The sequence below is a fragment of the Mauremys mutica genome, chromosome 3, assembly GCF_020497125.1.
Source record: "Mauremys mutica isolate MM-2020 ecotype Southern chromosome 3, ASM2049712v1, whole genome shotgun sequence".
Classification (NCBI taxonomy): domain Eukaryota; kingdom Metazoa; phylum Chordata; order Testudines; family Geoemydidae; genus Mauremys; species Mauremys mutica.
The window spans coordinates 84588186-84602199 of NC_059074.1; the positions used below are offsets into that span (position 1 = coordinate 84588186).

General features: G+C 39.0%; 1 protein-coding gene across 9 annotated transcripts in view; it reads right to left on the reverse strand.

Annotated features, from left to right (window-relative positions):
* Positions 1 to 1147: 1147 nt before the first annotated feature.
* Positions 1148 to 14014, reverse strand: part of WASF1 (WASP family member 1) — a 187361-nt gene continuing 174494 nt past the window's right edge. For all 9 annotated transcript variants that reach the window (XM_045011779.1, XM_045011782.1, XM_045011784.1 and 6 more), the window contains 6 exons: positions 12688 to 12841; positions 11002 to 11119; positions 10013 to 10185; positions 7846 to 8025; positions 5234 to 5844; positions 1148 to 2004 (listed from right to left, as the gene is read on the reverse strand). In XM_045011779.1, coding sequence (XP_044867714.1) covers positions 1847 to 2004; positions 5234 to 5844; positions 7846 to 8025; positions 10013 to 10185; positions 11002 to 11119; positions 12688 to 12841 — 1394 coding nt within the window. In that variant the 3' untranslated portion in view covers positions 1148 to 1846. The remainder of the gene's footprint in view (positions 2005 to 5233; positions 5845 to 7845; positions 8026 to 10012; positions 10186 to 11001; positions 11120 to 12687; positions 12842 to 14014) is intronic.

Consider the following 14014-nt stretch of genomic DNA (forward strand, 5'->3'; position numbering starts at 1 on the left):
GACTCAATGGATGACCCAGGCCCAGAACAAGAGTCAATGGTATGGAGTCTGACTTACCACCATGGTAGTGTTTGAGGGGACCTACTCCTGTGCACCGGCATTCACACCATACCAGTCTGTGATCTTTCTGGAGGAGGCAGACAAGTCCCCATGTGACCTGGAGTGGCCATGATCAGTCTTGCGTGACCTTTTCCTTGCCACACTTGATGGGCAGCAACTTCTCAGTCTCTTCAGAGAGGTACCAGTTGGAGGATGCGAAGTGGCAGCACACTCAGAACCTGAGGGTGACCTCCAATCCAGCGTAGGCCTTGGTGCTGAAGCAGGCTGCATGGCCTGTTCAAGTAGGTGCTGCTTTAGACAAAGATCTCTTGCAACCTGAGACCATTTCATGAATGATTTGCAAATTGAACACTGCTCCTTGAAGTGGGCTTTGCCTAAGCACAGCAAGCATTTGGTGTGGGGAATATTCCCCCACACAACGGTGAGGGCATCACCAGGGAAATAAACAAAATCTCACACACACTATACCAAGGGTACTAATTAACTATATGTAACTAGAAAAAGTCACTAAGAAAGAGAGAGGTTGCAAGAACACAGACCATACAGAGCTCCGATTCCAGCCACTGGTGGTAAGACGGAAGTGAGGGGGGTCAGGGCAGCACTGCCCCATACAGCCAGGGGATATGGCAATGAGAGGCGAGAGCTGCCCCTCTATGGGTATTATGAAACAAAAGTCTCTGTCTCCGGTGCATTGGGCGCGCACACACCTAGGTGGAATACATGGTTGCATCTACTTGAAGAACTCTGAATTGAGTCCAAAATTGCATTGGCTTTTTGTGTATATGGATGTGGCTGACATGCAGTATAAATTAGACAGCATGAGACATGATTTTGCAATAGCATCTAGTTCTCTTTGTGTTGTGTCACAGGTTTCTCCCTCAACGAACATATTGTTCTGATTATTGCCCCCCCTATGTACCATAGGTACTTTTGAAAATTTAACCCAAGTTAGTTAGAAGCAGAAGTAGTCTTTTTTATAAGTGATTTAGGCACTTTTGAAAATCTTGCCCTTCAGCTCCTAAGTAATGCCAGAAAAAGGGCGACTTTATTAAAAAAGCAACAGCTAAGAACATTTACCATTTATTAAACCAAACTGTTATTTTTAACAGTTACATAAGTTACACAGCATGTTTAAGTCAGAAGATTTCACACAGAAAAAATTTAAACTTTTGTATGCAGGCAAAATAGTACCACACGATATGTACCTGTGAGGGAGGGGGAAACCTCTAAACATTCAAATAAGGCCATAATTATTTAAAAAACAACAATAAAACAATAAAAGCCCCCAAAGATCCTTTTTTCCTTTCATTGTGATCAGTGCTGCTAACTATATGTACCTTCTTAGTGTACAGATGTATATTTTGATAGCTAGGTTTTTAAAAACATTTATCAAAAATGGAATAAGGCTCATTAGTACATACAGCTGCCCTCGGAATTTCAATCTCAGTTACCTTCATTAACTTAAAATTCACAAAGTGCACAGTTAAGATATGCCAAAATATTGAAACTGCTACTCTACCAACAGCTGCCCATGCTTAATACTTAGTGGTCTACTGGAACAAAATATGTTCTTTCAAAAAAAGAAAAGAAAAGCCACTGTAAAACATTTAGTTTCAAAGATGTGCTAGTAGTTTACAAGAAAACGGAAAAGTAGAAAAACATGGATTAATGATGTGTAGTGTAAAGAAAAAAAAATCCAAAACCCACTAGAAATGACCATCAAATGTTTTCAAAGAACAATCACCACAATGGACATTAGCATTCAGTGTATATCAATGTATCTATTTTACTCCAACCAATCCACTTCATCAAACTCTGAATCATCTTCTGAATCACTGTATTCCACAGCAATGCGGCGAGACAATATAGTGGCAACATCATTCTCAATGCGCTCATGTTTAGCTTCTTGTTCACGCTGCTCTTCGACTTTGCGTAGCTGAATACCTAAATCACAAACATAATAATCATTCTTTGTTCTTATGCATAATACTCTTACCCACAGCTCTCAAATTGCTTAGCAAACAAAAACAAATTGATCGAGAACACTGCCTGTCAGAGACGTAACTAATATTATATCCATTTTAAGAAAAAATTGCTGTACTAGATCAGAAGTCCATCTAATCACTATCCTGCCTCTGAAAGTAGCTCGTAGCAGATGTTTCTGAGAAATAAACCCTAAAAACCTTAACTCTGCAGTGACACTACAATAACTATATGATTATGATCAAAACATTTCAGTAGCTGTGTTCCCAGATTAAACTGATTTTTAAATACAGTTTTTTCGTATATTTTTTCTCTTCGTGGTTTCACTTAAGGTTGCTTGGGTACCTTAACATACTTGGATTGCCTTTATGTGTAATCTTAAATCTGAATTTCCTGATTTGGAATGCTAGGCTTTCAAATAATTAAAACATCTCTGCTGTATTTTTTATCTTAAGTTTCACACTCTCAACCTCAACTCCCTCTTAACAGAGTTTTGTTTGGGAATGTCCTTGTTTAAAAAATAAAACACTAAAAATGTCCATTCCCAAAGAAAATACTGTGTGATGTTTCTCGTAATTTGAAGGTGTATAGTATGAATCTTTAAAAATATATATATACTTTTAAGGCCAGGGCAAAACAGCTGAAGTCTACTGGTGAATCTGGCAATTGCAATTGATTTTTTGTATAGAAGGGTGTGTTACAGAGACCTCTCTCTATGTGAAAGCAGGGATGAGGAAATCTGAGTCTGAGTTCCAATGTGTCTGCACTTTAAGGAACCTCAGTTCCCCCAGCAGGGCTGCCCTGGTGAATCATACATGACTGGTACCTCCCCATACTGGGGGGGCACCAGCTAAAGTGGAGGACATGTGACCTGACACTGTGCCTCTGTGCTCCCCCCTGCCCCATGTTACCTGACAGGGGGTGCTCTGTCCTCCCGCTGTGCTGGCTCCCACCTCTGGCACCTTTGGCTGCCCTCCCTGGCAGCCAGGGACGGGCGGGGAGCAGGCCCGAGCCACTCTGGGTCATTGCTCCTTCCCTGGGAGAGAGCTGGCTGGGGAGGGGCAGCAGCGGCTTCCGGGCACAGGGGCCAACTCCGAGCATGCCACTGAGCAGGGGGGCTCCGGCTCACTCAGCCACGGTCCTGGGAAGCCCAGCCTGGGCAGGGGGCAGCCTGCCATTGCTACAGCCAGGCACTTTCCCAGACAGTTGCTGTGTTGACCTGGGCAATGTCCCAGCACTGCCAGAAGTAGCTCTGGCCCCACCCCTTCTGCTTCCCACCTGGTTGGCTGCTGTGGGAGAGGGCACTTGACCCTGCGTGCCCCCCTCGAAGCATCGCCTCTGTCTGTTGTGCAGTGCAGTGGAGGCAGCAGTGCCACGGGAGGCCTTTCAAACTCTGAGGTCCAAGGTAGCATGTGTCCATGGACCCTTTAAAAATAACTTCCTACCAATTAGAATTCTTGGCACACATGTCCAGTTTTCCTCATGCAAAATAGCTAGAGAAAGGGTGGTGATTGGTAGAGTTATTTCTAATGTCACAAAAGCCTCATTTAAGTTACCTGAACCGGTGAGCAGATGCGGACCGTAACTTATATAATCATAACAATCATTAATAACTTCACTTAACTGCAACCTAATTGTTTCCAAGTATATAGTATATGCACAATATATTTCAGTGAATTTAACTGAAGAAATTTGAAGGGTTTGCAAGTCTACTGTTAAAATCATTTGGGACAAGAAAAGACTGACAAATGTTATGTCTTACACAGCTCATTTTAAATGTGATTTTAATGCAAACTCATTAACTGATTAATTTCAGAAAATTCATTCTATATTCAAAGAGTAAATGTTAGTTTGGGGAGGCTGAATCCCTGCTTTAAGCAAAAAATGGAACTCATCCTTAACTATGGAGTGCCGACGGGTTCCTCCACAATATTAAACAATAAAGATTCTAGTAGGGAGCTTCTGAGCACTCAGTCAGTCTTCAACAGGGCAAAAGTTTAAAAATCTATTTTTACTCCATTTCCTGTCTCCTAGCCAGGTTTTAATCTGTGACTCGGCTCTACTTTTCACCCCCAGGGTTACTTAGTTTCCTTAATAGTGTCTTCTGTAGGATTTTGTCAAAAGCTTTTAGAAACTCAAATGAATTATGCCAGTGGGCTCTCCTTGTATGCTTTTTTGCTGACCTGCTCAAATAATTCTAACAGAATAGAGAGGAATGATTTCCTTTTAGAGAATTCATGCTAGTTATTAGATGTAGGTGTTCTATACCTGTGTTTTTAGTTGTCACTTCAATCCATTTACTGGTACTAGAGCAACGCTAACTAGTCTGATTCCCAGGATCATCCCTACCAGTTTTTGTACAGATATATTTATCATTAGTGACCATCCAGTTCTCTGGTATAGTGGCTTACTTCACAGAAAGATTGCATTTGTTTTAAAGCACCTCAATTACTTCATTCTGAAGTTCCTTCAGAACCCTTTGATTTATACTGTTCAGGGTCCTGTTGGTTGAGTAAATTGAGGTATAAAGAGGTTAACATGATTTGCAGCAGGGAATATAACCCAGGAGTCTCTCCCCTCTCACTTCTCTGCTCTAATCACTAGAAAACATTTGCTTATTGTAAACCATATTATATCTCTAAGTACAAATTCTGCTCTGTATATTTAAGAGGATGCGGGGAAGCCTCTCCCACTGTACCTAAAAACACTGGAGAAGGATTCCAACTGGTTTTCAGGGCAGTACTAGAAGAGACCCTATAACCATGCACCAGCACCCCACAGTCCTAAGGGTTCATGGTTAGACCACCAGTGCACATGTTGTGATGTGAAGCATGTGCAAGATAGGAGAGCATCAGTAAGGTGCTGCCCCAGAAGGTTCCCCCATCCCTTTTGCTCTCCTGCCTTATATTGGCAAGAGGGTTCTAGGACCCACTGTTCCACTAAGCAGCTCAGGGTTACAAAACAAAACAAAACTCTTACTACACTCCTGATAGGTGCAATTATGAGCTGAAAAAAATTCGTCTACTTGGCAAACTGCATATTGTACAGAATACAAAGCAGCACCGGATTTAAGATACTCTTGTCAAATCTTTTTTCCAGAGGAGTAAATTATTCCATCCGTTAAAAGTACATTGGTTTTATTAAACTGCTGAGACCAACTTCTGTTGTTCTTTTAGTGGCCAAACATTACCTTTTCGTATTGCTTCCAGTAGAACGCTTCTGGCATCGCTGATTACAGGTAGAGTTGATGGGTGGCGTTTGGGTTCAGGAGCAGGAATCACTTGGGATGGTGGAGATGGAGGCATTAGTGGAGCATGAGGGCCAGGAACAATGGTTGTGGGAGGATGAGAGAGGGTGGCAACTGAGACAGGAGATGAGGGTCGAATGCCAGGGGGAGGCAGTGGAGGAGGTGGGGGGGGAGGAGGAAGTCCTTGCACTTCAGCTTGTGGAACTGGCTGAACTGGTACAGTTTCACATACTTGGGCAGCTCTAGTGACTGGAGGAGAGGGCTGTGCTAGAGGTGGTGCGATTGGAGGAGGAGCTGGATGAAGAACTCCAGGAGCAATCTGGAGAGGAGCTGGTGGAGGTGGCACTGCTGGTGCTTGCAAAACAGCTGCTGGAGGTGGTGGTGGTGGAGGTATGGGTGGAGGAGGGGTGGAAGTCATTGCAGCTCTCAATGAAGAAGTGGACAAAGCAGATGGAAGAGGAGGAGGAGGAGGGGGTGGGGTGGGGCTCACAAACACTGGTGTCCTGCCTGTTGCTGGTGACTGAGGACGATTTTCTATCAAACCTGTGGTGGAGCTGAAATACACAATAGTAGGGCAAGCTATTAAAACCACGAAGTGGAAAAACTGACTAATATAATTATATTCACTTTTTTTTTGCTTGTTAATATTTAAGATCAGTAATTAGGGTTATAAAAACTAAATTTACCCAGTCTAAAGGCACAGTATAGTTTTTTATTGTTTGGGTAGAACATACATCAGCCTTTTTCTTGCTAGCCTATAAATGTACTCAGGCAAATACCCAAGTTTATTTCTCTTATCTAAGATTTCCTACAGTAAGATTTTCCCTACACATAGCAGTAAAGCCAGAGATTTATTCAAAGTATGAGGACAAGCTAGTAGAATGTGGCAGTCTTTATTTCACTGCAGATTTGACAAAAACGCAAAGAAGGTACCAATGTGAGATTTCTAAAGATAACTACAGCACTCGATCCAAGATTTAAGAACCTGAAGTGCCTTCCAAAATCTGAGTGAGACAAGGTGTGGAACATGCAGAAACTACAGAACCGGAACCACCTTCTGTTGGTGGCATCTGACTCAGATGATGAAAATGAACATGTCATCAGCATGTTTATCGTTTTTACAGTGCAAATATTTGTAATAAAAATAATATAAAATAAGTACTGTACACTTTGTATTCTGTTATATTTGAAAATGTAGAAAAATCCAAAAATATTTATATAAATGTATTAACTGTACAACTAAAACTGTGATTTATTGCAGTTATTTTTTAAAACTCACAATTAATCACCATTATTTTTTAAAATTGTTTGAAAGCCCTATTCTAAAGGGATTATTTTTACGGAATGATTAACTAGATAAAATGACTTTGAAACTGAGATATGGGTTTAAGTTCATTGACAGGTCCAGTGGTACCATACAAGATCAGTCATGCATAGCTACAGAGGAGTATATCTACACATAAGACACTCCTGTCTAGTTCAGTGACCTTTTCATTCCTCAAAGAGACAAGAGATGACTGTAAATGTTATTTTTTAAAGTACAAGCTGCTAGAGGAATTTCTCAATCAGAATACTCAGGTAGGAAAATGTAACACTCATAACAAATGTTAACCCAATAAAAGAGGTATATTTCTGTGTATGTTCCTTGGATAGTGAAATACTTTCATTTAGACAGAGATGAAAATATTTTGCTGACGTAACAACATAATCTAGATCTACTCTTGTATATTCCAGATAAAGATAAGGAGAACCCTATAAAAATCTAATCCATAAAGTTGGATATAAAGTTACGTGGAAAAATACTGTCAGGATGATTGGTTTAGATTCTAACACTGGATGGAATATTGGGATACAAAGACATAAAGAAGCAGAAAAATAAACTAAGAGAGAAATGTCTATAATTTAATCTATTTTGTAGACTATTGTCTGTCAATGGTTTTCAAAGTTATTTGATCGCACCGCCGCTCTCTGTCTGCAGTTTAAACCCACCCCACCACACAAGTACATATACCAATTAAAAAAAAATTAATGTGCAACTCTGACTAAATACTAAAACCAGTAAGCCATTAATTCAAACAGAGCCAACGATCCATTGTAATAAGAGCAAAAGGAAAACTGTGACTGTGGTTGAAACTTACAATTAAATGTACAGACTGCATTGTAACAAATGGAATAACATACAGATAGTAACAAATGACTTTGTACAATGCTATGCAAGCTTAACCGAAATCTGTCAAAATGAACGGTGCCATCTGAGAACCTGGTATGTCTGGAGGAATCAGATTTGCTAGTTATTCATTGCTGTGGGTAAAATACGCACAGTCCGTTTCCCCCCTAAAGCTTCTCATGCCCCCTAGAATACATTGCACACATCCCGCCCAGGTCAGCCCTCCACCCAGTCTGAGAACCTCTGGTCTATGTTGCTCTCTGGGCTGAAATCAAGTACAATGATGATACTGCTTGCTTCTTCAAAGCAAAGTCTTGCATATCTGTATCTTTTTCAGAGATGTACGTCAGTTTATTGTTGGAAAGTTGTTCCAAACCGGACTCCTTACCTAATACAAGGAGGTATGGGTTTCACATCCCCTGCACCATGCATTGGTGGAGGGGGTGGTGGCTCATGTGGTCTGACCAACACTCGCTCCTCAGCTCTGCTCAGAAGTTCAGTCATCTGACTATAGGGTAATGCAGAAAGGGAGTAGGATCCATCCATATGATCCACATATGGCTGAGGTCTAAGAAAAAACAAAGGACATTTTCCACTTAAAAATTGTCTTGCTGATGATCACAGACACATGCATTAGAAGAAATCATTCATTACTTAGCTTAGCTACTGTATTATACTTCAGTTTGATCTCTGAATTAAATTCCCTCTCTGCACAAGAGATGCCAATCGAACTGTGGTTTTTAATCTTGTTTCTCTTCCCTTTCTGCCCTACTGCAGTTCAAATGTTAAACGGTTTTCCATTGGTAAACCATACAATTCCTATAGTATGTGTCTGTGATGTTAGTGTTTATTATTCAGACTTTACTGAATTAAACAAATATAACAGTGTTATTAGAAACAGGTTTACAGTATGAAACAGTCATGTGCCTGTAGTGGTTTGTGATTCAAAATCTTTTCATATGCAAACATTATTTTACTACTTTCCTAAATTGTATAGCAATACATCACATATTGTAGTACTTCTAACAATTTTATAAACCATTTTATCAAGGCATTACTGTGTTTGACTGTCTTGTGGCCACACAACTTAAAGTAGAGTTGCCCTGATCTCCTCCCAAACGCAATGTTGCAAGCTAATATACTTTAACAAGGTAACTTAAAGTGTACTATAATGTTGTAGCAGTAAAATGAAGATAACTCATCCAACAGCTTAAAATACTTCAATCTACTGTTAAAATCAACCCCTGCTTTTGTCTTAAAGATCTGATCCAACACCAATTAAGAAATGTTTACAGATGTAACTGTTGAATTAAAATGTTGATAAAGATCACAATTTCTCTGAAGTCAGAGGAAAAGTGTTTGCAGAACACTTTCTAACTGCTGGTGGTTCCACTGTAGGTTTCTGGATAGTGCTCATGACTGTAATGTCTAAGCACAGTATTAGAGAGTCACTGTTGATCTTTGGGGCTCTGAGGTTTCAAGTGGTTCTGCAATCACTCTGCTGTGGAATCAGGCACACACTTGCATGAGGGGTGGGCAGGGAGGGTGATATACTCATTATGGGGAGCTAACACAGTGGAATACACCTATGTGGTTTTTTTCACTGAAGAGCCGCACTTTAAGGAGGGTTTCATCATAACCTGAGTTGTAAATTACAAATTGAAATGCACTTGAAACCATTTTTGACTTTTCATTCTACATCATTATAAGTAGAGTTTTTACTAGGTCAGAGTTCTCAATAGACAGGTTCTTTATTTCAGACACAACATCCTAGATCCTACAGTCTGCAGCAGGCAACAACTATTAATAGGGCTACCAGATAATCTTAAAAATTGTCTTATTTAAAAGGCTGAACAAAAAAACAAGCACCCCCCCCAAAAAAAACCTATTTCTTTTTAATTTTCAAGATAAATGTTATTTGAGTGTCAGCTCTCTTTCCTAGTACAGTTCCTCAGTTGGTTACATGCTTTTGGTTTTGCACAAACACCACAGGTATGTCACCTGAAATGCTATCGTCAGCCACCTGCAGAAGTATATTATGAAAAGAGAATTTAGCATGTTAAGGTTTGCAGAAACTTCAATCAAATTCTAGATTCAAGCAAGAGTAAATAAGTTCAGTGATCTCATCCAAGTGGATAATTTGTTCACATCACAAAACCACCACATAATACTGGCAGTTTCTGCAAGTAAATCAGAAGACTAGAATAACAGGGGTTGTTGTAGGTCAGGACTGAAATACAGTGACAAATCTGTGTGCAAGCCTACACCAATGATATTAGACTGATAAATGGGTAACAATGAAACACACCTCCACATTCCCCATAACAATGAATTCCAGAGATACAAATTATTCTTTAAAATGACAAGGTAATAATAAACCCTTTAAAACACCTGGGTGAAAGAACTTCAAAATTCTCTTTTGGTAGAGGCAATTCTGTTATCACCACTGCATTCTGAGTACTGCACCACATATACAGTCATTTACATCATAAATATATTTAGCCAAGGGTAAGATGAATGTCTCAAAATAAAGGAAGGAACGAAACAAAAGAAACCTTGAGTCGAAATGCGAGGCTGGGCCATTAGCAACTTCAATGTGCTTATGTAAGAGATTAGCGTCATCCTCAGCAAGTTCTGGACCTTGGGCTAACTTCTGCCACTCTCGCCGTCTGTCATGAGGCGCCCTGGGCACTTTTTCCGGTTCATGAGGGCGATCGAGATTTTTCTGCTGTAAGAGTTATGCAAACAAAACTGACAGTCTTTTTAAAGAGGAATGCTTTTAAAATCAGTTACAAAACAGAGAGAGAGAGAAAACTTGATTCTAGTGCAAGAAAAAAAATTATTCAAACCAGAACAGGAAATGAAGGCGTAATAGAGGGAAACACTTCAGTTTTATACGATACTTAGCTAAAGAATAACCAAATGATGGTACTAAATTCATTCAAAATCTAAATCTAATCTGGCTTGAAATATGTCTTAAATGAGATTCTGAATCTGCCTCTCATATTTGCATTCTACACGATACCATACTTATGCTATGAAATATGTAGAATATAAATGGCAAAAAATAAGCATGTAGCAGTGCTTCCCTTCAGTTTTTTATCCTTTCTTTACAATTAAAATGTTCCCTTTCTGCCATATTAATGCTAATTTATAGTAAACATTTCTCAAAAAGGTTCCAAGCAACACCCTCTATAAAACTGTTGGGAATTCATATTTTAAAAGAAGACTCCAGAGACATCCTTGGATTCTTGTTGTATTTCTTGTAAGAGCTTTTTTACTGTTGTGAGGAATTCATAACATTTGGCAAACCTGCTGTTAACTATGGTGAGACAGCATTAAAACCCTGGACTCTTTTAACGGTGTCTTATTTAAAAGGCAAGGAAAAATTGATTGAATTTAATGATGTTGAGCCAGTTTCGATATGCTTGAAAAAACTCTATTTGTCTATGTAAAGAACTGAACTTTTTAAATTGCAGAACCACTGAAGTATCATATGTGCAAGCAAACATAACCCACAGCTATTTAGCTTGGAACATAATACCTTCTGCTTTCTCTTTTCCTTTCTCTTGTCCTCGGTGTCCTGCAACATCTTTTCTTTCCATAGATCAAAGAAATATGAAGGATTGGTGTAAAACTTCAAACCTTCTTTTCCGTCATCTCTGAGGTAAATTTATCAAGATAGAACATACTGTTTATTTGGTAGCACATGGGACTAAATGCTGAGGCAATGTAAAGACAGCTTATTCAGGTAGCTGCAGCCATCATTTTTAAACACACTAATCAGGGTTTTTGCCTCAAGTACATTATCAAAAAAATTATTGCAACACATAAGTTTACCTGATGCATAATAATTAGATTTAAAATTATACTAAAGATCATTACACGTTAAAGATAAATAAATAAGCCTCTCTAACATGGTTAGCCAGATTGATTTGGAGACTCTCAAAAAACAGAACTGAAAGAAGAAAAGATGATGTGTATTTTACAGGGTAAAGTCTACCTCAGTGAAGTCACTTTTTCTCCTGTTTTAGTTTGCTAGAGCATTTTAGGGGTCCCTTTTGACTTGTAAGATCTGCAAACAGCTCTATTGAGGCTAGGAATCTATGATAGACTAATTCTCCTGCTTTTTGTATTAAACCTTTATGCTGGAAAATCTAGACACCTTGCCTCTGAGGATAACACTGTGGGAGCAATATTTTCTGATCTCTCTCTTCCTCTGTATGCTCAGCTTTTATTATTTCAGTTAGTTATTTCCAGTACTAATATTCTCATGTTGGTGCCTCTAAAACCTTCCTCCCCCATCATTCCTTCTAGTCAGATCCTTATTTTAGAAATAAGCTTTAATGCTAGTTGTGGGATAACAAGTGTCCCGAATAAATGAACCCACTCGCCCTAAATTGTTTTAAAATGTGACTCTAATTTATCTCCCAAAACAGTAAGTACAAGTTGAGGGACCAGTTTTTCATGTAAATAGGCAGTCAGCATAATTTTAGGGAAGCAACAAACCCTCAGCTCATTTTTTGTACTAACCACAACAGTGTAATGACCTGTTTGGTTTTTTTTAAATTAGCTTCTTACTAACTGTCATGTTATATTATTATTATCCAACAAATAGAAACCTTTAATGGACTAAAAAGCAATGTCTTTTCCATTTTATTATGTGCTCTTCAGCATCAAATTTGCCTTGAATATCAATGTCACAGGAAGAGAATAATTTGTTTCCAATTAATTTTGCTGTATCAAGTCTTAGAATGAAATGTGGTTTTGACTGTGCTCTGCCAGAAACCACTGAACATGGCAACAATGCACATTCCTTTTGGAATTATTTTTTTCCTTTTCTCATAGATGCTATTGTGAAATTGGTCACAGCATATGAGATTCAAGTCACAGGAGTGTATACACTATCCGGTACTCCTTGGCAGAAACAGAATGCATCTTTAAAGGAATACAGCTTTAATTTTCCTTCTCTTTTTCAGTAGAAACAGTGTTTAACAAATATGGAGCTTTAGAATGGCTTTTCTTACCAGTGTTAGCTGGGCATAACATTCACAGTAGTATTAATGTTGATGGCCAGATTTTGCCATCCTTACTCCTCAAGTAGTTTAGTTGTTGTGGATGGCACTACTCCAAGACTATGGTACTACTCAACATGAGTAAGGTTGTCAGAATATTGCTATAAGTTACTGGGGGGGGGGAAGGGTTTTTTTCATGATTTTTTCACACTTACCTGTAAGGGGTGAGTATGTTGAGTGGGGGAGGTTGTTCACAAGTGTCATAAGTCTCCTGCAAAGGAATAGGCAGAGTCTTGCGGTCAAACAGCTGCTGATCTTGAATTGTGGAACTCCGGAAAGCTTTTCTCATTGTAATATCCTGCAATGACACTGAAAGGGGACATCAAAATAAAAAAAAGAGTCGCTAACAACACTTGATTTGGTTGCATCTATCGGATTCATTATACTAATGCTGGAAAATCACTGTGAACTTGTGAAGCATTTTATAAGTGGTAAGCATTACTATTAATTATTTATTTGTCATATTAGCACCCCATTTTTCCAGTGGAATATAATGTCATATAGCTTTTAGTGATATAGTCAGACAACATGAAAATATGTATTGTATGTTCTGTTGTATTATCAGTGACTTATCACAGGAAACTTTTGCTCACTTGGACTCAGGTTGGTAACAGAATTCTGTTTTTCCTGACAAGTTGACTTTATCCCAGCTGAACCACCACAGCCACAAAAAATGTGGTTCTAGATTTCAGAGGTACCTGCTAAAGTTAACCCATTCCATTTCATGATCCTATGGTACAAAAAGCTGGCTCATCTTAATGTGGGGGCTCTTGCCTTTAGCTCTCCTTAACAGGAATAGAGACAAATTTGCACTCCTAGCATCTGCAGCACTGCCGCTGAAGTCCCGCCGAAGACGCAATTTAGCAAAGCACTTAAGCATGTTCCATTGAAGTCAATGGAACTTTCTGGTAAATAGTTTGCTCTCTTCCATTCCATTCCATGAAACCAGTAAAATATCTTTCTAAACAGATTTCTGAATCAGGATGTGACTTTTCAAGGTAACTTAATTTCTTGTAACTACCAACATACTTTTAAAAATCCGGTAATCTTTAGTATGCAAGATTCAAATAAAGAGAATGGGCAAGAGCCCCGTGTAACAGTGATAAGCTTAAACACTGATTCATAACTAGCATATATGTTTAATAAATCCTTAGCCAATAATCAAGATGAAGGTCAATGTGACATTTTATATTATTATACAACCTTTATGGTTTAAAGAACATCAGGCAGGCTGCGCTACAAGAATTCTTATTAGGAGCCTCAGAAGGTTAATTGAAAAAAATGATGGCCACAGATGACATATGCAATGCAAATTCATGGAATAGTTCAACATCACATCTTTCTCCTTCCCTTATTTCCAAACACTCCTCCCATGGAGTCCAGTTGCCTACTTGGCCTCTTCCCCCGCCCCCCCCCCAACTAATGTCAGTTTTTCAGATTTGACAAATAAAAGGAGTACAACCTATACCAGCAAGCTGTGGT